The sequence below is a fragment of the Eptatretus burgeri genome, chromosome 5, assembly GCF_056783735.1.
Source record: "Eptatretus burgeri isolate ZD-2024b chromosome 5, Ebu_testis_v1, whole genome shotgun sequence".
Classification (NCBI taxonomy): Eukaryota; Metazoa; Chordata; class Myxini; order Myxiniformes; family Myxinidae; genus Eptatretus; species Eptatretus burgeri.
In genome coordinates, this window is record NC_140965.1 from 56683429 (window position 1) to 56709966 (window position 26538).

The window sequence follows — 26538 nt, forward strand, 5'->3', positions numbered from 1 at the left end:
TCAAATATTCAAGTGCATCATTATAAGTTCAGAACTGAATGTGGAATTGTCCATAATGTGGAATGAATTTGACTTGTGACATTTATGCAATGGCACAATTACGCGTCATGACGTCTTTCAGCGAATTGATGACATCCGCGAAAATAAATAAAAATAATACGAGTACAGGGTGGGCACAAAGTCACTTTGCAGTGAAGTTACTGAACATCTGTATGTTGACCTCCAACGTTTTTGGTGTGATTCATGAGTGGGAAAACACCCCAAGAGTGCTTTGCAAGCAGCCTCACATGTATCCAAGTCGCTACCACTAAGTTCATTGATGTGTCCAGGCTTAAATGACTCAACCCAAGATCCTTTTTCATTATTTTCCTCAATGTTGAATGGGGAATGCCTAATTCTGAAGAAGGTTTTCACGTTCATTTATGTGGCGGTCTTGAACACGACATTCACATTATGTCGACATGATGCTGGGCAACCAGAAAGCTTCGTTTCAAGAACACTCCCCGTTGAGAAAGCCTTTTTCTTCCAGGTCCATAAGGCTTCATGTTCAGAGGCAAACTTCATAAACGATTGTGAAAATCGTGCTCTTATGTCTTCATAACCTGTCTGCTCTCTTTCACGATCATGAACCTACACACTGGCAATAAGTCTTTTTTCGATCGTAAATTCACTGTGTGTCTGTCATATTGAAGCCCTACCTGCAAAAATACAACAAAAAAACTAGAGAGTTCATAGAACACCTTAACGCTGCACAGCCATGAGAAAAAAGGAGATGGATGGAGTCTGTGAGCAGCAAATTTGATTGGTCGAAATGATGTAAAATGCCATAATATTTTATTCAAGAACTGTTTCGCGGGGTGTTCACAGGGTATACACGTTCCAGGAAAATGTCACGAATGTTGGGGAATTGTTTCAATGGGAAAAGGGGGGATAGGTTAAAAAAAAATTTTTTGTTGCACTTCATGACTGTCTCCTATCCACCGCTGGTCTCATATCCACCGCTGCTGGTGTTAATTTAGCCTGGGAATTCTTCCACAGAGACCTGCTCTCTCATGCACAGATTCAACCCACCTCATCTTTAATTAATTATCTTATCCATCCTCCTGGTCTTCGTACTCTGCATCTTGTGGTGAGGCAGTTGCTTTCAACCAACTTTCATTCTCCTTCTGGAATGTAAATCCCACCAAAGGCAACCTCAGATCATTCCATAAAGCACGCAACAAGTGTGTGTCTCCTCTCAGGAGAGCCACAAAACAACATCTGTCAAGAATTAACTTTCAAACTTATCTCCCTCTTCGAAAACCTGGTGGCACCTTGTCAAATCTGTCTCTGGTGTATGCTTCCCTTTCCTCACTTCAAATGGCACCACATGGAGGATGCCCAGTCGGCATATGGCTTTGGAAACCAACTTTGAAATGAGGCTTGCCCAAGAGACCCAATAAAGATCATGGCAGATAGTGAGGCCCAAAAGCTTGAATGAAAGGACTTCTTCAAGGGGATTGTTGAGAAAGTAGATTGGGGGGAGGGGGAGGGATTCCGGACATACTTTCAGAGAGACATCGTGAGGGTGCGAGACATGTCAGGATTGAAAGCCATGTTCCAAGTATTTTAACCAGCTTGTGATTTTATCCAGGTCTCCAGAGAGTGAATCGGCTGCTGTCTGTCAATCAGAGGGATGAGAGATGGTACAGTAGAGGGTGGAGTCATCAGCAAAGAGATAAGGAGGATTTTCCAGAGAGTTGGAGAGATCATTGATGAAAACCAGACAGAGCACAGGCCTTGGAACATTGCCTGCCTTGAACGCTGCCTTGAGAAACTTCAACTTGGACAGGAAGAGGATATGAGAGAGAGCCGCCATGAGCCACACGTTGACTGCGACAGGAGAGGAAGTTCACGAGGCATGAGTGGAGATTGCCTTGGACACCCTAAGAAGATAGTTTGGAGAGCAGGGCAGGATGCCAGACTGTATTGAAAGCTCGAGATATCGCCAGAGAGATGGCCATGATCTCATGTCTGATAGTAAGGGCATCCATCCATTGAGGGGAGAGTAAAAGCAGCATGTCCAAGGTAGAGTGACCAGGTCAGCATCCAAATTGATGATCTGAGATGAGGTTGTTGGAGAAAAGGAATGATTTTATGTCAACTGCGATGATGGATGCTATGACCTTGCTGACGATAAGAAATAAGCGAAGTGGTCTCTAGTTAAGGGAATCCGTTTTTCGCACTGCTGTGATGTTGGCTGATTTACAAGCAGATAGAAGATGACCGAGGGTAAATGACAGGGTGAAAGGGGAAGAGAGAGGAAGTGCAAAAGCAGCAGAACAGATTTTTAAGGACACGTGAGCTGATGGCGTCCAGTCTAGTTGCAGAGTCAGAAATGAGGGTTGCCAGAAACTTTTCAACCTTTTCAGGTGAAAAAGACACAAAATTCAGGAACAATTGTGTATGACTGGGAAGGATGGGTTCAGAGAAGGAGTGGTGAGGGACACAATATTTCGAAGCAATAACAGAATCGAGGCATTCGGCCTTCTCATGAGTGGAGTCGGCTGTGGTGCCATTTGAAGTGAGGGAAGGAATAGAAGGGGAGCATACATCAGAAACAGATTTGACAAGGCACCACCAGGTATTAGAGGAGAGGGACAAGTTTGAAAGCTCAGTCTTGAGATTGGACAGATATTGTTTTTGGGCTCTCCTGAGAGTAGACACACATTTGCTGCGGGCTTTGCGGAATGATCTGTGGTTGCCTTCGGTGGGCTTTGACTCCCAGGAGGAGAATGCAAGTTGTTTTAAAGCAACAGCCTCACCATAGGATTCAGAGAAGCAAGAGTGGGAGGATGGGTAAGATAACTGAAGACAAGGTGGGGTGAACTTTTGCATAAGGGAGAGCAGGTTTCCGTGGAAGAATTCCCAGGCTAAATTAATATCAGCGGCTGTGGATATAGGAGACCAGTCCTGAAATGTAAAAAAAAATAAAAAATAAAAAACCCCACTAAATATGCAAAGCGCAATTGTAGAAGCAAGTCACATTTTATAAAACGTGAATACGCGGGGTCTGCGAATGTCGAGGTCCCACAGTACTGATAAATGGATGGTTTTTGAAAGTGCCAAAAAGGTGATTTGTATTCTACAGCGTTTAACTATATGATTCAATCGGAATAAAATAAAGATTTTAAAGGCCGTAGCAAAAATGTTTAGGAAGATTACCGCCGTTGATGTAGCGTCTTTTACACCACCCTATCTAACACGTTATATTCGTTATTCATGCCTCTTTGTGTCCTTTATGACATTGCTAAAAACAGTAAAGTTTCCTGTTTGCAATGATTTTCAATTTTATTTGACTGCCAGACAGGCAGACAGACAAACAATTTTATTTTTTAATCTCACTTCTCTTTGTGCATGCGTAATCGGGACGAATTCAGAGGCAAAATACCGCTAAACGACAAGTTTGTTTTCTGATTCATGTTCAAAATAAAACAAACATTCAATTTAAATTAAGTTGTTTGTCGATCATAAACTGGTGTATGTAGACAGACGGACAAAGAAAGTGAACCAATTGCTTAACTCCGCTCTTCGCATTGCGCATGTGCAGTAAAAATGGGGTGAGAGAAAATTGATCTTCATTCAAAGGGACTTTGTGCCCACCCTGTATACATTTCCCTTACCCCAGATATCTCACAGGAGGAGTTTGTGAATGTTTTGGGAATAGTTTTAATGGCAACCCCCCACCCCAAGGCATTTTGTCCCCTTTTTACAATTTTGAAGGAAAAAAAAATCATTACATTTTGTCATTTTCCTTCAAATAAAAGTTGTAACCATTGATTTGATTGCAATAATTCCCTTTTGGTCTGTGTTTGGTAAGTCTTGGATTTAAGCATGGTGAGTTTCAAGGATCCACTGACAGTATTGTAGACTTCTTCTTTTTTAGTGAATTAGGCACCTCACTCAATGCATACATGTACTGACATGCACATGTACACTTCAAATTCTGTAAAAATGATGTCACAGTATATTTAAAGGTATTTTTTACTTGTACTCGAAATCTTACCTGAATCTCACTGGGAACCTGTCGAAGTCAAAATAAATTGACTGCTGTGTCTTTTCGACTTTGTGCCATTTTTCATCGAATATATAAAAGCTCATTGTGACCACTCACTCACTGACTGATATTAATGTTCGGTACCTTCAGGGTCACGTATAAATCTGAAATTTTGTGTGCCGACGGATATCGAAGCAGATACACCAGAAAAAAAATTCACAGAACAGTTGGAAAGCATCCGTAAATGAAAATATAAATAAATGAAAAAAAAAACAAATGCAGGTGAGCAACCCGATACAATGGGGAAGGAAGCACGGTTTGTTATTGCTTACAATGTGTAAGCATGCCCCGCTAGTAAAAACAAAAAAATTTCCATTTCATATATAGACTAGCCGAAACCCCGTCACAGGCGGATTACGTTCCATGAGCCCAATATGACAACCAGTGTTGGTTCTTGTAAGAGCCAGATCCCAGTCGATGTACTCCATGGCCGTACCTAATGAGGCCTACAAAACGTCCTTGTACACAACATTTTTGGTGTACACTACTCCATGTGAAGAAGTCCCCTGATTTATGCACGTGTCTACTTTGACATACACCGTGTCAAAACTTCTGGCTCTCGAGAACGCGACGTACAGTTGTCCGTGCGAAAAAAAACTGGAGATGGTAAGTATATTCCCACTCTACGAAATGTTTGTTCTTGCGCCTTGTTAATGGTCATGCAGTATGCAAGCCGGACGGGGAATTGGACGAAAAGTGTTTATTCTGCTTCAGAGTTGAAGTTTGACTATTGCCACTATGTGCGATGCACTCTTACAGGTACGAAGTTTCTTTCAGTCCAGGTCACAGTACCGAGAAAAACGTGACGCGACCGCTAGGAGGAGAACAAAATTGGTCCTTCAGTGTTAATATATAGATATAAAAAAATAATCTTGTAAATACACATTACAATGTTGCTATAAGCACATTTTTGATGGATAGATGAATATCCTGGGCTTGTTGTGTGTTGAGTTTCAAGGCTCTAGAGGCAGTATTCTACAGGTTATTAATGATTTCATCAGACAAGGAAGCAATTCCAGAGATTCAGGATTTTGCCTCAAAATGCCTCATACAACCTGAATGCATTTGCAAGAATTTGACATGGCAACAAGCAGATTCGGATTCTACGGGTGGAAATTTACTAGTCAAGCCTGCTGCTCTCAGGGGTAGTCCCTCTGAATGAGTCACAAAAATCAATTTGTGGACACATTTTGCACCCAGGGCCGAAGGCCGAAAAGGGCAGTTACCAGTTTCTCTGTTGCAAAGTGAATTACTCTTTAAACAAGTTAGCTACAGCACATGTACGGGTTAAGAGCATTGGAACAAGTGTTTTGTCATTTCCTTTTCAGCATGGCGCTAAATGTTTTACCAACACCATATCTCTCCCTTAGCCTCGACGCCTGTAGAGGAATTCAAAATAATTATCAACAGCACTGTGACTAACACAATAAATACAAGGTGCCAACATAAAAGGAAATTACTCCTGCACAACAATTTGTTTGCACACATCTCTTTTACGAGCACCTTGCATATAATAATTAATTATCTGTGGTCTCATATTTCCAAGAAAGAAAGCAAACATGTTTAACTGGTGTAAGTTGTTGCAAGTTAGAAGAGACTAGAAAATAGAAATCTATGTGAGTGTATCGATGGATATGCCTCTGCCCATGTCAGATGTCAACCCACAATTACGTTTGATCCCTGGTCCCTGTTGCACTGCTGTGGGACTAGGACACTAGGATCTTTGCCACTGAAAATTCGCCACTGTCCTTCGCCTCGTTCATTGAAACGAACGTTCGTTGCAATAATTTGACACGGCAACAAGCAGATTCGGATTCTACAGCAATAAGCAGATTCGGAATATGTTTGTGCATGCGCGAGCGCCGAACTGTTCGAAGTAGGCTCACTCGCTTGAGGGCCACAGCCGACCATACACAAGGTACACGACGAGATGGTATGAGCACCAACCCCCCCCCCCATGATACCCTGGCAAATCCTGTATTTTTGTGAGCTGCGACCGACAAGCGGCCTTGAATTCCCATTCACGGGCACAACACACACACACACACACACATGTGCAAGGTGAGGTGAGGCAAAGCAAGAAGGGCGAAGCTCTTGATGTCTGACAATCAGTTTGGAGTTAGTCCAGGTCACTCATCCCTGGACATGCTACTTCTGCTTTCCCAACAATGGATGGAGGTCCTAAATGCCAAACAGGAGATCACAGCCATCTCCCTGGACAAAACGCAAGCTTTCAATGCGGTCTGGCATCCTGCACTGCTCACCAAACTCTCTTTTTATGGTATCCAAGGCAATCTCCACTCATGGCTCGTGGACTTCCTCTCCCGTCACTGTCAAAGCGTGGCTCTTAATGGAATTCTCTCATCTCCTCTTCCCATCCAGGCTGAAGTTCCTCAAGGCAGTGTTCTTGGCCCTGTGCTTTTTCTGGTTTTCATCAATGATCTCTCATATTCCCTGGAAAATCCTCTTTATCTCTTTGCTGATGACTCCACCCTCTGCCGTACCATCTCTCATCCCCCTGATCCGCAGGCTACAACCTCTTCACTCTCTGTAGACCTGGATAAAATCTCAAGCTGGTCAAACACTTGGAATATGTCTTTCAATCCTGAGAAATCTCACACCCTCACCAAGTCTCTCAAAAAGGACCATTTGGACCCCCCCCCCCACATCTACTTTCTCAACAATCCCCTTGAAGGAGTCCTTTCATTCAAGCTTTTGAGTCTCATTAACTGCCACAATCATTCCTGGGAAAGCCACATCTCAAAGCTGGCCTCCAAAGCCAGTCGCCGACTGGGAATCCTACTTTATGCAAAGTCCTTCTTTGGCACACCTGAGCATCTAACAATTTAGAAACCTTTTATCTGCAATCTGATGGAGTACTGCTCAACCCTCTGGGGTGGTGCTCCTGCATTACACTGAGCTCGACTCTGCACTGTGAAAACCAAGGCTTGTAGGATCATTGGTATCTCCCGCAATGAAGCTGAGTCATTAAGTCTCTTACTCTCTCACCGGAGGCAGGTCGGTGGTCTTTCTGTCTTCTACCATCTTCTCTCTGGCCTTGACCCCCCCCCCCACCCTTGCTCTGTCTGTGATCTGTCCCCCCTATATTTCCTCAGGGCACTCAAGGTCTGCCAAAAACCCCCTTCTGATGAAACTGCCAAAATGAAGAATCACTACTCACCTTGACTCTTTCATTCCTCTTTTTTTTCCCCACCCCTGGAATAAACTCCCTCACTCTCTTCAATCCCACTCTTCCCTCCAGTTCTTCAATGCAGCTGTTCATCACCATCACTTATCTTCCCCCATCCAAAATCTTGATCTTTACTTCCCTCATTAATCCATCCCAAACCCACCTCCTTCAAATTCCCTGTTTCCCTTCCTGAAAGCCCTGTAGTGTCCATCTTGTTTACCCCGTGTACCCTGCCCCATCCCTCTTCCTTCCACAGATATCCTATTGTCTCTGTTTCCCACTATTTTGTGCTTCCCTCTCCCGCCCCTCTTGTCTTCTGACTTGTTATACCTTTCTGTGCATTAGCTTTTACATGAGCTTAGAAAAAAAAAAAAAAAACCTTAGAAAAAAAAAACTAAAAAAACTCAATCAAAGGTCACATGGAAAAATTAAAGGTCACATGAGAGACATCACGAGAGAGGAAAGAGAGATAAGTAGAAGAGAGACAACCTTAGATGCTTCTAACTCGAGTTATGGTCTGCAAAATGATACTCAAAGGGCACATGACTCTCGATATGTTGAACCAAAATTGAACGAGTCCACCTTTGTCATACAGTCCATACCTTTGCTGATTTTTGGTGGATATCCCTTCACGAGTTCACAAGTTATCGTGGAATCAACGATTTTCAATTAAAGGTCACGTTACATTGGAAATTTAACCTTTTGAACCCAAAATCTAAGCAGTTCATCTTTGTATTACAGTCCATCCTCGTACCTAGTTTGCTTGAAATCCCTTACATGGTTCTCAAGTTTAACACCGACAACGGACGTATGCCCGGACAATTGGACAGCCCTAAAACATAATGCCTCCGGCCTTTGGCCGTGGAGGCATTAAAAACGAAGCAAGGCTATTGCACGAGGTTCCCTGTGCTGTTATTGCAGTGAGCATTGACAGATAATTATTTGTACATTTAGTTCGTGGATGGAGGAAACGTTACCTGCACATTTTCCTCTGTGACCTGAATCTCAGCTGTGTATACATAGTCCACCAGTAGTCCCAAGGCACGGCTGTCCACTGCTTTTATCTCCACTCGTTCTGCCTTGCTCTCTGACATGTCACCTTAAAAGACAAATACATCAATGTATCCTCAGAAAAGAGAGACCTTTCTGCTTCTTTCCCAATGTTGCTATCGACATATTACAATCTAAAATGATTGAAAAACTGTCAGAAACTAATTCATTTTTTTGTCTTTGTCAAAAAGGGTCGGTTAATACGAGGGATTTAATCTGTTAATATGCTCCCTCACGTCGCCATTTCTCATTTCACATTAACTGGAGTGTAACTGTGAAAGTATATAAGCAGTTTCCTTTTAAAGAAAAACACACACTCACACACACACACACACACACACACACACACACACACACACACACACACACACACACACACACACACACACACACACACACACACACACACACACACACACACACACACACCTCTCCTGTAACTATATTAACTTTTTCACACAGATAAGTTATACCTTTGAGAGTGTGCTTACTGTATTAGCATTAAACCTGCATCTGCGCCTTCAGGCTGTATTACTCCACAAAGCAGATGCTCGGGGTCACGAGAGGTATGGGCTGACGGGATACCCTAGAATCCTAAAGGTACACAAACTCGCCTCTGACCTGGGTTCGAGTTTTGGTACAGCTATAAACTGTCATCCCGGTGTTTTGCGAGCAGGGAGATTCACCAATGTGTGTGCCGTCCCTCAGATGGACGTTAAACTGGATGTCTCGTCTGCGGGCAATAGTTGATGGACATTAAAGGATCCCATGGCGTCCTTCTCAAACAGAGCCGGCAAGCTATCGCCGGCACCCTGGCCAAGTACCAAATTCCTTCCCCGGCTAACTGCTGGCAAGGTAATGGCAAACTACCCAATGTAATTCCAACCCTTGCTCTTGCCCAGGAACTGTTTCAGCAGCACCACCCTTTGTAAAGAACATGGGGCATTGATAATGATGACATTAGGATAATGATAGATAGAGAGAAAGACAGAGACAGAGACAGAGACAGAGACAGAGAGAGAGATACTTGACTTTTGTATCTTTTTACTATAAAAATAGAAAAGAAAGCCCCCAAATGGGAGTTACATTTTCATTTCAGAGAAAAAATGAAAACCAAGAAACAATTTCTGAAGAAAGGAAAGGATGAATCGAGTGGATTTTATACAAAACATTTCACAAAAGGATAAACATTCCTCTCGGACTTTGCAAGTAACTTCTTTTATACACCATTTTGATTCGAACTGCGGTAATCTTCCCGTTACTGAAAAGAAAGCAAAATCCAATTTAACACGACTTATTCCAAGATTTTGGAACAAAAACAAAGCATCTTCATCATTTGCTCCAACACCATCAAGTTTTCTTTTCCTTGACTTATACACTGCCATCTTTGCCTGAGCAAGCAGGAAATTGGCTAACACAGCATTGGAATTTTTGTGTGGGATATCCAATCCGTAGATGAACACACAAGTGTTAAAAAACAAACCAAACCTCACAAAACAATTCTGAAGTAAAATAAATAAAGGTCCCAACCGTTGGCATTCAACATAGATGTGAAAAAGGTTTTCAGATTTCTTACAAAAAGGACATTCATCTTCAAGCAGATTTAAAAAACGGTGTAACAAGTGATTAGAAGGAAGGATCCAGTGTACTAGTCTCAATTGGAGGTCGCCATGTCGTGGTGTTACAGGAGGGTGATGAAAACCTTTCCAGTTAGGAAAATAAGGGGGAGAACAAGGTAAGAGGTCTCTCCATCGAACCCTCTGCTGTGTTATTTGCCGTTGCGAAATAAATTTTACACAACCCAAATAAAGGTCTTTTTGTTTGGGAAGGCCATTGAAGCCTACGTTAAAAGGGGCACAAGGAAGAGGGCTGGCAAGAGAAAAAGCACATACGAGTTCAGGAAAGGTAGAGAGAGAAGGTATTCGATGTGCATTTTGTTCATTGTTTTGGTGGTCCTGCTCCCAAGCAGGTGCGAGCTGTGTGCATGTCCAAAGCACACTACATAATATGCGTGCCACGATTCGAGAGGATCGCACACCGACCAGGTTTGCCAATGCATCAGGTCCGATCCAGCTGCCGTTTGGGCTGAGAAGATCTGCGACAGATTTAACGCCCTTGTCGGTAAAGCGTTGAATAAAACACCTATCAGCAGGCATATCATGGATAAGGGAGTTGTAGAACAAAGGTTCTTCCAGAAACATCTGCTTCGTGTAAGAATGTGTAGCTCTTGTTATTGTCAGAGCTTGCCACGCATTTAGCATGCTCTGATAGAAACCAGAGAGAGGGGATGTGTCGATTTTGGAAACGACCATCAGGAAAAGAGAGTGGTCACAGCCTAGCCTCCCAGCCTGTTGCAAAAGGTGAAGAGCGACGTTGACCCATGGTGGAGAGGGTCACGTGTATAGCATGCGAAGGGCAACTGAGAGTCGAAAGGCCATTAGCCAACTTTTTATGTCGACCAGGCCTTGTCCTCCATCGGTCAGTGGTAAACTGAGGACCTCAGGTCTCAGCCAGTGTTTTCCGTCCCAGAAAAAGGACACAAAGCACTTCTGGAGCTTTTGAAGCAACACTGCTGGAGGATGCAGCACGAAGAACCGGTGCCATAAGGTCGAGGCCACCAGTGTGTTGATGACCAATACCCTTCCACGATATGACAGTTGGTAATCAGACCTTTCCATTTTTGCAGTTTACTCTCAACAACCTCAAGCAGACCAGCCCAATTTTTTGCTAATGTGGTATTATTACCGAAGAACACTCCAAGGTATTTCACACCATCATTGTCCCATGACAGTGGAGCAGGAAGTCTTGGCGCCAAGTAGCACAACGGACTGAGCCAAAGGGCACTCGTTTTGTTCCAATTTACTTTGGCTGAAGAAGCCTTTTCAAATAAGGACAAACAATAACGAACGATGTTAACGTCATTGATATCTTGTACGAATACACATACGTCATCGGCGTATGCCAGTACCTTGATGGGCCGTTCAAGCTGGGACAAACTAACCCCTATTAGTCAACAGTGCAAAGAAACCAGTAGGGGTTCGATGGAGAGAGCATAAAGCAACCCAGAAAGTGGGCAACCTTGTCTAATTCCCTTGTTAATAGACAAAGGTGCAACAAAGTTCATTGTTTATCTTAAGCACACTATAAATATTATTGTATCGTATTTTAATATAAGAGATGAAGATTGAACCAAGTCCAAACCGCTCAAGTACTTCGAAAAGGTACCGATGGTCAACATGGTCAAAGGCTTTCTCCTGATCGAGGAGAAGAAGTCCTAAATCTTTCGGGTTTTCCTTGCATAGTTCAATGATGTCTCTCACAAGGGAGATGTTGTCATAGATGGAACATTTTGGGACACAGTAACATTGGTCTTCCTTCAACAACGAGGATAAATAAGGAGTAAGTCACGATGCCAGGGCTTTTGAAAATATCTTATAGTCCATACATAACAGGGAGATAGGACGCCAATTTTCAATTCTCAGCATGTCTCCCTTTTTGGGGATGAGGGTAAGAAGAGCTCGTCGGCAACTCCGATGTTGCTCTCCAAGCTGGCAGCTTGCGTTCAAAATGTTAATGAGTTCTGGACCCAATAAGTGCCAAAACTTCTTGTAAAATTCGGTTGTAAGTCCATCCAATCCAGGTGCTTTCCCAATGGCAAGGCCGTGCAGGGCAGTGCCAAGTTCATCCAAGGTGATGGGTCTTTCCAGTTGGGAACGCCCATCTTCACACAACACTGACAGGCCTACGGAGATCGAGGCGACACTGACAGGATTTATTTGTTCCATTGAATATATTTTCGAAAAGTATTCCTTCACGAAAGGTTTGATTTCTGATTGTGTAAAGGTAATGGATGAATCTGCTAATCACAGCTGAGAAAGCTGTTTACTGGGAAGACGTTTCTCTAAGGAAAAGAAGTACTTGGTTGGTACGTCTGCCTCATTCAGGTGTCGCACCCTCATCCGAACTCAGGCACCACGTGCATTCCTCTCGGTTATTTCCTTTAATAAGGACTGTTTCTCAGTTAAGGTTTTTTGTATGTTGCTATTATTTTGTCCGATGACCCGTTGGAGTTGTAAAATCTCGAACTGTAATATTTTCTTAACTTCATGGTCAGCCCTTGTTGAGAAAAAACGATACTGTTGACAGAACCTATTAATTTGGGTTTTTACTAAATCCCACCATATCAAAGGGTTAACGGAACAGCTGAGCTTCTGTTCTAGGAGAGCCGTCCAGAAGGATTCAAAGGCCGAAATGAAGTTGAGGTTTTCTAGTAAACTGTTATTGAATTTCCAGTGAGAGCTCCCTGGACATGGTTTAGAGAGTTGAATAAAGACTCGAGCTAGGGAATGGTCAGAGAAACCAGAAGGCACGACATCGGATTTATAAACTCCATGTAATAAATGAGAATTTGCAGAGATGCGATCAAGCCTCGCAAGTGAGATGTGGTTGTTTAAACAACAACTCCATGTACAAGACCGATCAGAAGGGTGTTGCACGCTCCAAATATCATGGAGATTATATTTCGCAATGATGTTTGCAAAAAAGTTTTGCGGTACATGGTTGGGGTTCCGGCCCGTTCCGGTCAAATGAAGCATTAACAGTACAGTTAAAGTCGCCACCAATAATGAGACAAGTATGCAAATCCAGTGTTTGCAGGAATTTTCTCAGTTCAGCAAAAAAGGAGATCCGCTCGTCATTTTTGCTTGGAGCGTACACATTGAGAATTGTGAACTTGACCTGATTGATAGAGAAGGTCACAGAGGCAAGGTGTCCATCAATAATACTCATAAATTTAAGGCAGGACGGATGGAAATGTTTCCCTAAGACAAACATGATGCCTGCCTTCGACGTGGAGTTGTAACTGAAGAAACATTCCTTGTCCATAAATAGTCGCCACTGAGCCTGAACAGATCGGACAGCATGGGTCTCTTTTAACAAAGCTATGTCGAGACCGTTGACCTCTACCAACTGTTTCATTTGGATCTTGTGGAGCGGACTCCCACCACCATTAACATTTATTGTTCCAATCTTGAAACTGCCCATGAGGAAAATAATAGTTTCTCTAGAATAAGATCAGAAGCGGGATAATTAATTAGGATCCCTTTTCACCTTGGCAATCAGTTTTTTTAAGCGGTGACAGTGTGTCTGGTGGAAACCGAATAAGTCAGGCTTTCGTACGATAGCCTGAGCACACTCAAGGAAGGACGGTAGATCTGGAAAGTATTCCGTCAGGTTTATATTGCGTTTCCTGTATGTATTTTGTAAGAAGAGTCTTATTTGTTCAGGGGGGGGGGGGAGTAGGACCTTGACTGGTCAGCTTCTCCACCGTTTCCTCCTGACTGTTCCTGTTTGCTTCCTCCAGGTCATATTCGTCAGAGTCGGTTTTAGTTTCCGAGTCACACAAGCTTGTACTGTCCTGCATATCGATACTGTCGTCAGTATTGATACAGTTATCTGTACTGGTTACCACGTCCATGTGCTCTTCCATTGTGGGAACATCTCCTGGTGAAGTAATGGAAATAATCGGGGGATTTCATGAAACGGAAACACCATCAGCGGATGTGGCGATCTCGCTTCCCTCGACCGTAACGGTGTTATCGACCTCCAACGGCGTGGAGGCGTATAATACTTTGGGGGTCTCTCGTAAAACATCCATTTTAACATTTCCTGCGTTTCCAGCTTCACCACGTGATGGACTGGGAGCAGTTGCAGGGTTAACATTTGTTTCACTATTTCCCGCTGACAGGGATTTAGGGTTAACATTTGTTTCACTATTTCCTGCTGACAAGGATTTAGGGTTAACATTTGTTTCACTATTTCCTGCTGACAAGGATTCAGGGTTAACATTTACCAAAGTGACAGCAAGATCATAACTAGTGGTCTGTGTTTCACCGTCAATGGACTTTCCAATAGGAGAGTTTTTAACGAGTGAAACAGTTTTCTTCACTGCAATAACAGGTAAAGTGGTCTCTGTAAGGGCGACGTCTCTGTCCTCACCGGCAAGTAGGCTGAACTTGTTGGTCGTAGGTACCGGGGTCCGGGTCCATTCCGGGTAGGCCTTGTAGAGTGACGTCAGTCACAACTGCAGGAACATTACCGACAGATTCCTCGTTTGTAAAGGCTGCCTTATTCTGGGTTAAATGACCATCAGGTAAAGTCTTTCTCTTTCTTGATGAAACGATGGTGAAACCATCACAAACATTCGTTTTGCTGTTTCGACTATCGGGCTAAGAGGCCTGGGGGTAATTACCGGACACGAGATTCGCTTCCTTCACAGTCGAGGAAGAAGAAGAAGAAGAAGAAGACGTACTCTTGTTGACGAGGTTTGTTTCATCGTTCGACGAGGTTGACTTTGGGAAAGATCGTTTCAAGTGTCCGAAATTACCACATTCGAAAAACATTTCAGGGTGTCAGTGGTTACGTAGACTTGGTAATCATGATTATCAATTTTGAGTTTTAAAACGATGTTCAAGATTCTTTCAGCGTTAGAGGGAGGAAGCACCACATAAGCTTGTTTCCGAAAAGACATCACATGCTTCGTCCGATTGTCCTGGCCCCGTAAAGGTAACATGGTGATTTGAGAAACCACAATACCATAACGAGATAGTTCGGAGATCAGCGTCTGATTCTTCAGGAAAGGAGGAGCGTTCGAGATATTGACCTTCACGGCCGGTGTGTCCAGAGGGGAGACGAGCACGAAATGTCCGTCATCTGTTGATAGTCCGGTCGATACGATTTCATGAACCAGTTCTGTCTCAGACACGAAGATTACCACACGTTTGTTCATTCGCGAGGCTGCACGAACTTTGTCAGTACCGACTATGTTTCCCGGAGCGATAACGAGATCCTCGACACTGACGTCGTCGGGTGTAACACAGACGACGCCATGTTTTCTTGTTAATGCTTCAAATGTCGAATAACGGGAATAAGAAGTCATATTTAGGAAGGGGGAGGAGGGGCGATTGCTCTCGTGCAGTAATTAAATACGAGCCAAGACAGGTTTCCAAAGGAAATAAACACAGCTACAGTGAGGAAAAAAACGATCAGTTGAAGGCCCGGGATGGGCCGCCAACTTAAAGCTATCCACAAGAAGCTGTGGGCTCTTTCTCTCTCTATCTCGGGGAAAAGGTATACGAGGAGAAAACAGGGGGATGGGGATGGGATGAACCGAATGCCAAACCATGAAATAACGAGGACAGATGGGCGGGGTGGGGTGACGACGGCGCGAGGGAAGGCCGGAGCGTGAGGTCTAACGAAGAGGGGAGGGAAGAGGGGAGCGTGGGAGCACGAATAACGATGCGTATGAGGAAACAAAGGAAGGGAGGTGAAAAACGATGCGAAAGGGGATAGAAAGGTGAAAAAACAGGGCAGATAACAGCTCACCAAGACCACACAGCCGCCATGACACTCCACTCGACTCAACAACAGCCAGCAGGGGGAGAGAGAGAGAGAGATAGATAGAGAGAGAGAGATCAATAGAGAGAGAGAGAGAGATCAATAGAGAGAGAGAGAGAGATCAATAGAGAGAGAGAGAGAGAGATCAAGAGAGAGAGAGAGAGAGATCAAGAGAGAGAGAGAGAGAGAGAGAGAGATCAAGAGAGATATCGAGATCGAGAGAGAGAGAGAGAGAGAGAGAGAGAGAGAGAGATATCGAGATATCGAGATCAAGAGAGAGAGAGAGATAGAGATATCGAGATAGAGATATCGAGATCAAGAGAGAGAGAGAGAGAGAGAGAGAGATATCGAGATCAAGAGAGAGAGAGAGAGAGAGAGAGAGAGAGAGAGAGAGATATATATTGAGATAAAGAGAGAGAGAGAGAGAGAGATATATCGAGATCAAGAGAGAGAGAGAGAGAGAGATCAAGAGAGAGAGAGAGAGAGAGAGAGAGAGAGAGATTAAGAGAGATATCGAGAGAGAGAGAGATCAAGAGAGAGAGAGAGAGAGAGAGAGAGATATCGAGATCAAGAGAGAGAGAGAGAGAGAGAGATATCGAGATCAAGAGAGAGAGAGAGAGAGATATCGAGATCAAGAGAGAGAGAGAGAGAGAGAGATATCGAGATCAAGAGAGAGAGAGAGAGATAGAGATCAAGAGAGAGAGAGAGAGAGAGATCAAGAGAGAGAGAGAGAGAGATCAAGAGAGAGAGAGAGAGAGAGAGAGAGAGAGATCAAGAGAGAGAGAGAGATATCGAGAGATCAAGAGAGAGAGAGAGATATCGAGAGATCAAGAGAGAGAGAGAGATATCGAGAGATCAAGAGAGAGAGAGAGATATCGAGAGATCAAGAGAGAGAGAGAGAGAGAGAGATATCGAGATCAAGAGAGAGAGAGAGAGAGATATCGAGATCGAGAGAGAGAGAGAGAGAGAGAGAGATATCGAGATCAAGAGAGAGAGAGAGAGAGATCGAGAGAGAGAGAGAGAGAGAGATATCGAGATCAAGAGAGAGAGAGAGAGAGAGATATCGAGATCAAGAGAGAGAGAGAGAGAGAGAGATCAAGAGAGAGATCAAGAGAGAGAGATCAAGAGAGAGATCAAGAGAGAGAGATCAAGAGAGAGAGATCAAGAGAGAGAGATCAAGAGAGAGAGATCAAGAGAGAGAGATCAAGAGAGAGAGATCAAGAGAGAGAGATCAAGAGAGAGAGATCAAGAGAGAGAGATCAAGAGAGAGAGATCAAGAGAGAGAGATCAAGAGAGAGAGATCAAGAGAGAGAGATCAAGAGAGAGAGATCAAGAGAGAGAGATCAAGAGAGAGAGATCAAGAGAGAGAGATCAAGAGAGAGAGATCAAGAGAGAGAGATCAAGAGAGAGAGATCAAGAGAGAGAGATCAAGAGAGAGAGATCAAGAGAGAGATCAAGAGAGAGAGATCAAGAGAGAGAGATCAAGAGAGAGAGATCAAGAGAGAGAGATCAAGAGAGAGAGATCAAGAGAGAGAGATCAAGAGAGAGAGATCAAGAGAGAGAGATCAAGAGAGAGAGAGAGATCAAGAGAGAGAGAGAGATCAAGAGAGAGAGAGATCAAGAGAGAGAGAGATCAAGAGAGAGAGAGATCAAGAGAGAGAGATCAAGAGAGAGAGATCAAGAGAGAGAGATCAAGAGAGAGAGATCAAGAGAGAGAGATCAAGAGAGAGAGATCAAGAGAGAGAGATCAAGAGAGAGAGATCAAGAGAGAGAGATCAAGAGAGAGAGATCAAGAGAGAGAGATCAAGAGAGAGAGATCAAGAGAGAGAGATCAAGAGAGAGAGATCAAGAGAGAGAGATCAAGAGAGAGAGATCAAGAGAGAGAGATCAAGAGAGAGAGATCAAGAGAGAGAGATCAAGAGAGAGAGATCAAGAGAGATCAAGAGAGATCAAGAGAGATCAAGAGAGATCAAGAGAGATCAAGAGAGATCAAGAGAGAGAGAGAGAGAGAGAGAGAGAGAGAGAGAGAGAGAGAGAGAGAGAGAGAGAGAGAGAGAGAGAGAGAGGTTATTTTGGGGGAAATGAGGGGAGGAAGAGGAAAGGGTCAGGGGAAGAGGGTGAGACCAGCAGGAACACAGTACATTATTAAACTACTACCAGTTAAAAAGCAGCACAGCATTAATCAAATTCCAGGACCTGGGGATTCGGCAGTCACCTCGGGTAATGAGGCAGACAAATGTGTCTTTCTGCAAAAATGAAAATAAAAAAAATTGTCCTTTTCGTTTCTTCCCCACATCCTCATCAGTAGTACTTTATTCAGTCAAATGAAAATCTCCATGGGCTGGAAAGAAAACTCTTTTTTGATTGCAGATCACACGCCTTTCATTGTTGACCCATTTTGCTGTTTGGCTGTGGTTTCAGAGGAGATTACTAGGAGCTCTTGTAAATACGTTAGTGGCAGTGAAAAGTCCACTTTTGTTGCATGGCCACAATTGTGGAACATGGTAATTGAAAAAATAATTTCACATCACATCGCTTGGGCTTTGTTTCTTGCAAAGCTAAGTGTATCAAAGAATGCCAAATGACATGTCATATATGAAATGTCATGACCCATGACTGGGACAATACATTTTAGGGACTATCCCAGCCTAAGTGGTCATTTTCACAACGCTAAGTTGAATGGAGGATACTGGCAGCATGCCCTAAAGGTACGCACACTCGCCTCCAAGCTGTCTAGCCTGGTTTTGAATCCCGACACAGCGATAAACTGGCATCCAGGTGTTTCACACAAGGCGATTCATCAATGTGTGTGCCATCCTTCGGATGGATGTTAAACTGGGCGACCTGTCTGTTGGCATTGTTAAAGATCCCACTGTGTCCTTCTTGAAAAGTAGGCAAGTTATCTATCACTGTCACCATGAACAAATACCAAATTCCTACTCTAACTACTGCTGGGAAGACAATGGCAAATCACCCAGCATAATCCTTGTCAAGAAGCTGCTTCGGCTCTGTCCAGGGTATGGCACATCGTAATCAGAAGAGATTGACTGGGCAGGAAAGGTTATTTACTTCAATGAAGGGTATAAATGAACACACACGTATATATATATATATATATATATATATATATATATATATATATATATATATATATACATATACATATATATCATATCATATTCGACCCAGCACACAAACACAACTTCCTGAAAAATTCAGTGTATTAACAGTGGTTTCAAAATCTTGCATGCAGTGTGTTCAGGCCATCACACAAAATTACATTCCATGGGTTTCTACTAATTATAGGGATTAACATAGAAAACACTGTGAGTGTGAGTGTGAGAGTGAGAGTGAGAGTGATTGTTATCTCCATATGCAGGTTTCAGAATGTGGAATGGAGCCCTCCCAAGTTTCAAAGTATCCACATTCATGTGTGCACGTATGTGTGTGTATATGTGCATAAGTGTGTGTGTGTGTGTGTGTATGTATGTGTGTGTGTGTGTGTGTGTGTGTGTGTGTGTGTGTGTGTGTGTGTGTGTGTGTGTATGTGTGTGTGTGTGTGTGTATGTGTGTGTGTGTGTGTGTGTGTGTGCGCGCACGCAAGTTGTTGTCGACTGTTGTGTGTGTGGTTTATCATCGCTAGTCATAAGATTTGAAAAGTTATCTTGTGTTTTCATTGCTTGCATGGACATTAAGCGATCACCAAACTGCAAGAAACGACATAAACACATTATCTTGCACCAAAAATGAGGATTTTTCAACAACTGACTGGATGGTTGAAAAAGGTAGCCATGTGAAGATGTGGAGGTATTTTCAGAGCACCTTCACCACAACATTTAAATATGATAGCAATCTTGATGAACGCGTGAAAGCATGAGAGGAGATAAGACGAGGCCTTCGGAATTTAAAAAAAAAAAAAACCTGGTATGCTTTTTGCATTTCATTATTTATTTTTATAAGCCACATTTGCATGTTAAGTTTGTTTTAACGTGGGAATGTACTGCGGAAATAAGGCAGAATGGGGGAATATATTATTCACTTTGACTTGACTGTGGATTACAGGCAAGCAAGGCCAAAAGCAATTGCTGTTACATGGGAGCAGGACTAACAGTGGTTTCAAAATCAGTTGTTGGACATTAATCCAAAACAAAACATAAATTGGGTTTCCGTGGCTCATCTTAAAGTGCTAATAATAAATTATACAATATCACCCCAAATAAAATCAGCTTGCAAAATGATGCAGAAAGCCGTGTACCATGGGCTAAGCCTTATGTCACAGATTACTCATTGTTAAACGACATTTATCCCTGCGTGACCGAGTGGCGAAACAACTCACCGCAACATGAACTTTCCATCGAGGATCAAAGCGACAGGACAGAACGGGCAGAAAAATACAATCTTGTCTGAAAATAATTTCAATTTCTGTTGCATGAAAGTAATAAAACAATACTTTTTAATCCAATTAAATTCAAAAGTTCATGTTGTGATGTGTTTATTTGATTACACTTCATGAATAATTGTTTAATCACAACTACGACCAATTATTTACATCCTGTGTGAAATTTGAGACCATAGGTTGCTTCTTGTTCATGAGCGCCAAATTTAGAGGCTTGTCAAATCCTCATCGATTTGGCTTCAAATGTCAAGCCATACATGTCCACGCAGCAACATGGAGAGGCAAAAGCAAAATTGACTGAGTCAATATTTAAAGCATCAGTGTTGTCTGCTGTCAAGGTGACATCACAAAGCCATGCAATGATCATTGTATCACCTGTATGTGGGAGAAATTTAGTGTGATGATTCATAACATTAAACACAACACCGATAGGTATTCTATCAGTACTTTCCCATTTACCCTGGGCCACTCCTGGTGCATATGTGGTACTCATGCCCCACCAGTGCTGTGTGTGGACAATGCACAAAGAAGTAACAAATTTTTTTTCAATAAAAATATAGGCTACTTTTATGCTACAAGAACAGAATGAATGAGTAACATCAAGCAGAATGATAACCAGATATCTGCGATCACAAAGCAATCGCCAAGGGTAAGCCTCCCCCGAATGGAGGAGGCTTTCCCTTGGTGATCGCTTGCGACTTACCCTCGGCCCATGATCCAATGATGGCCATATTTCTATTGGACCATCACGTGACATTGACCTTAAACATTTAAGGATAGAATGCAGATAAAGAAAATGTGTCCCCATCTACAATCTATACTATAAGAGAGACGTTTGTGTGTCTGTGTATCATCATGTTTCTCAAAGATGGCCAAACGGATCTTCTTAAAACTCTATAGTGCCTAAGCCTTTGTAGCTACATGAAAGGTAATATTAAATGATCCACAACCCCCATTCCACAGTGGGTATAGGAAAGTGTTTTAGACCTACTATACACAAAAAATAGAAAAAAAAGCAAAATTTGATTTCTTCAAAATGCTCATAGGATTACCCCTGCTAGTCTATCCTACTATACTTAATCAATCAATTATGTGGATGTATGTATGTATGTGTGTGTACATATATATATATATATATATATATATATATATATATATATATATATATATATATATATATATATATATATATATATATATATATATATATATGTGTGTGTGTGTGTGTGTGTGTGTGTGTGTGTGAGTGCGTGTGTACATCTGAAAACCATAGGAAAAAAATCATGGTTGGCCCAATCTCCACCAAATCTTGCATATGTGTTGGTAGTACTCAGGATCAGGTCATGGGCACAAAAATCCTCCCCCCCACCCCAAAACCCAATCACAGGGGGTGGGGGGGGGAGGTAGGTTGACAACTTTCAAATGCTCCTGAAGGGAACAGGTGTTTCAAGTTGATAAAACTCAACATTATAAAAATCAGAGGAAAATTATTTAAGTTATGATCAAAAAGGTGTTTTTTGTTAATTAGGTCATAATCTGAAAAACATACGTCAAGACACGAAACAAATATCAGGTGCACAACATCAGTACAGGTACACTATTATGATGCAAGAACATCTTGGAAGGCGAAGTCATCTTTTAGATTCCACATTGGCAAAAATGAGCAGGAAAAATGGAGAAAAAAAACCCTAAATGGTGGTTTCATACTCCACGGGGTGTAAGACTTTAATATTTAACCAGGAGCGGTATGATGTAAATAGACTTTAATTGTGGCTTGCTCTTGGCTCTCTAGAGAGGGCAATTTCGTTCTGGTCAGACAAAATTTAGTCGAGTTTTGGTGAAAAATGTTAAAATGTCTATAATTCGGCCATGACCTTAAAATTATGTCAAGGTCAAAAATGTCAACCCCACTTACTTTGTATTACCATTATTCATGCAAAATTTCATTCCAAAAGTCCATGCTGACTCCGAGATACAGCTCGGAAATTGATACAGTTTGGAAATTTGGAGTGTTGAGAGTGCAGGAAGAAAACAAAAAAAAATTCTAAAAATGGTGGTGTTGACCCTAGGGGGTCTAAGAAACGCTTTTATATCATTAAAAATTGGGGCACCAATTGTAGAAACAAACCCGACAACAGCAATAAGCCATCCCCTCTTCTATATTGGGAGGATGAGTTGTATTTTCATACACTTTTTCATACACTTCATACGTCACAGGGAAAAAGCAACATGTGGCTTGTTGCTTCATGTTCTCTACACCAGTCATGCATCAGACATGGATATTATGCCAAAAACTATAATCACATTCATGAATGAAAATTTTTATTTATACACATTGTACAGGCATAATCAGGGTTTTGTCTCAGGAAAAAAAAAAATACACAAGGCACAAATTTTTTTACAACGGGAAAGGTTTCTTCGATTTATTACTTCCGCCACCAAGGGTGAAGGAGGTTGTGTTTTCACCCTTTTCTGTCTGTCTGTCTTTTTGTGTACAGGGTATCTCAAAAAGTTGTAAACGGATTCGGCCAAAACTTGGTGGGCAGGTTGTGTGTGTGACAAGGAAGAATTGATTTAATTTTGCTGAAGATCCAGATCTGGATCTGATAATTTTTTAAGTGATTTGTCACCATTGAGAGACAGGGCTAAACCGATATATAGCAAGATATCTCAAAAAGTTGTGGACGGATTCGGCCGAAAGTTGGTGGACAGATTGGGTGTGTGACCACAAGGAATTTGTTCAATTGTGGTGAAGATCCTAATCCAGATCCAACTACGATAATTTTTTTTAGTGATTCTTCACCATTGAGAGATAGGGCTCAAAAACGAAATACAGCACGATATCTCAAAAATGTATTGGGTCATACATGTTCCTGTGGATCAAGCATTACAAGGCAGAGGTATGCAGTCCACCGAGTGCCCTTCGAGTTATGTATGCAAGTTATGTATGGCAGGAGGTTTGACACCCCTCGCAACTCCCTTACATTCCATACACATCCCTTCCTTCCCTCCTCTCACTGTTATCTCTTCCCAAAATTGTTCCCCTGTTCTCTCCACTACTGATACACTCTCCACTATTGAGGCCATTTTATAGAAATTTGCATTTTAATCCCTTACCCTCCTTATGTGTTATTTTCTTTTCTTTATTTGATTTTATTTCTCATTTGAGGCAGCTACATTCCCTCCTCCTCCCTCCCTTATGTAGGTAATTAATATATGGATACAAAACCAAAATGAATTGAATTGCTGACAGTCAAAGTGCAAGCTGACAGACAAATCGTTTGTTAATTGGAATAGTGGATAGACTGCATTTGTTCACGAGAGGTCACGAGCTCTCCCAATTATTATGGTTAGAATGTCTGCCAATCTCTAAAATTAGCACGTTAAACCAGGACCTTGTCGATCTGATTTCCAGGCGATTTATGCCACCATTGTAGTATTTTCTGTACAATCACAAAATCACGAATCGTTCTGCAACTGTAATTACATGGAATTTGCTGAAGCATGATAATATTCAACAGCCAATGAACACGAACTGTATTTAAACATCTGTGATTGATGACTGGTTATCCAATCACTTATATTAGTTGTCAGAAAAAAGAAAGAAAAGAAGGATGATTGGAATGCCCTACATCTGTTCTAATTTTGGAGTATACATGACATTCTGAATGGATAATACAATGGAATGAATGGATAGTTGTAAAAAATTTATCGCAAACGATGGTGAAGTGATTCAGCAAAGCGATTTTTTTGCAACAATGCCAAAGATAACAATTCATCATTGTTCCGCAGACTAAGCATATTGGAGTATATGACTTGAAAATGTGCTACAGCCCTTTGGGGAAAACCCTGGACACCTGGTTGCTCTCCCACTTTGCTTTCCTCTCTGTGAAATGTGTCATTCGTATTGGAGGTGTTAATGAAAATATGCTGAATACAGCTACACCCATTATCTAGCACAGCAGCTTCATTCCGTGACGCTCAAGACTCGGGTCTCTTTTGTAAGCTCTCATAAAAGGCTGTCCAGAACTTTTATGGGATCATTTGTTCATGGAAGTATTTTTCAGCTTTAAAGTTGTTGTTGTTGCATATGAAGCCTGTGGCTGCTGGTTGCATCATTTTCTGGAAGTGTGGCTGTGCTGCTGATGCAATGTCCCTATTACCAGTCAGTTGGTACTCATTTTACTGACCTCGGAAGGATGATAGGCTGAGTCAACCCACCTGCTGTTACTTCAATGTAACGACAGGGGCTCAAACTCAAGACCCTAAGATCTTAAGCCAGCCATCTCAACAGTTAAGCCAACACAAGGCTTAGCTTTGAATTGAGAAACCACCAGTTTCCTTCTGTAATTATGTTTGAGGGAAGATCAACAAAACAAACAATCGGGCTTTCTTGTGCTTTGAGGTGTTTCTGCATCTACAGGCCCATACACAAGACTTTCCTTCTCTTGATAAAGTTCTGAGATGGTATGTCTTTTGTCGGTAATAATTTCCTTGTCAGTTTGTTTCCTCTGACCCCCGGTGTTTGCTTTTCTACGAGTGTTGATACCGGAATGAATAACAACTATTAAAAGACCTGGAAAACAGATTTTGATGCATATCCTACCAGTAAACATGGCGTGGAAGTAAGGGCTACAGGTAGCAAGCACCAGCTTGTGGGCAGCAATCTCCAATCCATCAGCTACAAGCACCACATCACAGAGTAATCCTTGCCTGCCAAAAAAACAAAAATCAATAAAACCAAAAATCAAACACATGGCAATCAAAATGAGCACCCAAATCACAACACCAACAAAACATCTAACATACTCAATCCCAAAAATACATAATACATCAACAGCTATTTTTCAGATTTCTTCGTCATCATTCATATTTCGCACAAGGCTGTGAGGTAGTCTCATTGGTTGAGGGTGCGGCTGTGCCACTGCTGCAATTCCCTCTGAAGGTTAGGACAGGAATTTTGAATTTGTTCAGGGTGTCGGCGATAACTCGTCTCCTCTTCGTGACACCGTGGGAAATTTAACTTCCATCAATAAATGCCGGCAGAGGGAACTCCCATTTAACTCCATCCGAGGGCCAACACACACATTGATGAATCGCCCTGTGAAATACCAAGGTGACAACTTTTAGCTGGGTCAGGATTCAAACACAGACAAGACAGCTTAGAGGTGAGTGTGTGTACCTCTAGGCCATCCTCTCAGCCTATTGTAGACTCAAAAATGTATTAAAATTATATTCTTGAATTTGACTAAGAATGAAAATCACTTCCATTGGAAATACTGTATATTATGTGTTTTAACAGGCTCAGTGAGTAAGGCTGTGTTACAATGCCCTTAGCAGCTTTCTTTGGATTCCCATGGCATCCCAGCTGAGCATGCAACATCAGCCTTGGAACAGCAATGACAGAATCAACACTCTCTAGCCGAGTACGGTCTATTGAGCTACGTGTATATGCCCTTTAGTGCAGGTGAACAATCTTGTACTTTTTCATACTCATTTTCAGAAGCATAATATATACAAGTAGTATACATCAAGTTATTTTTGTAATACCCTAAGAGTGTTCAATGAATAGAGTGGCCCACAAAAGCAAAAGGATAAGATTAACAGAGAAAAATCAGATGATTCTCAGTGGCATAAGTATTCAAACCATTTGTTTAATTCACCTGAAATCACTTCAGGAGAAAATTATTTGTTTGAAAGGTTACAAAATAAGTGTAATAGGTTTTACCTGTATGTAATTAGTGGTTTAACTTAAAAATTAAACTCCCCCACTTATCAAAGGAGTTTTAAGGTGCAACTCACTTGGTCCACCAACAAGGCAAACATGAAGATCAAGGAGCTTTCCAAAGAAGTCAGACATAAAGTGGTGGAGAAACACTATTCAGGAGAGGATTATAATAAAATTACAAAGTCACTCATTATCCCTTTGAGTACGGTGAAATCCATCATAAAGAAGTGGAAGGCATATCATACCACTCAGACTCTTCCCAGATCAGGTTGCACATCCAAACTCAGCAGCCCTGCAAGCAGGAAACTGGTTTAGGATGTCACTGTAAATCCACCAATTACTGAAAGATCTGCAAGGCTCTATGTCTTAGATGGGGTTCAGTGTTCATCAATCAACAATATCCTGCTCCCTTCACAATGCTGGCCTCCATGGCCAAGTGGCAAGAAAGACGCCATGACTGAAAAAGACGATCTAAAAGCTCGTGTGGAGTTTGTGAAAAAGCATCTTCATGATACTGCAGGCATGTGGAGCAATGGTTTATGGTCAGACAAGAAACAATTGAACTTTTTGGTCTAAATTCAAAGTGTTACGTCTGGCACAAGCCTAACACTGCACATCACCCAGTCAACACCATCCCTACTGTCAAGCATGGTGGTGGCAGCATCATGTTATGGGACTGGTTT

At 42.1% G+C, this 26538-nt stretch overlaps 1 protein-coding gene across 10 annotated transcripts in view; it reads right to left on the reverse strand.

The window, feature by feature from the left end:
* LOC147026489 (kelch-like protein 2) overlaps positions 1–26538 on the reverse strand; it is a 120197-nt gene that overhangs the window by 56293 nt on the left and 37366 nt on the right. For 9 of the 10 annotated variants that reach the window (XM_085881940.1, XM_085881946.1, XM_085881938.1 and 6 more), the window contains 2 exons: positions 24734–24840; positions 8264–8385 (listed from right to left, as the gene is read on the reverse strand). In XM_085881940.1, the coding sequence (XP_085738066.1) occupies positions 8264–8385; positions 24734–24840 (229 nt within the window). Of the gene's footprint in view, positions 1–8263; positions 8387–24733; positions 24841–26538 lie in introns of those variants that run through there. The other variant, XM_085881944.1, reaches the window with a different exon arrangement.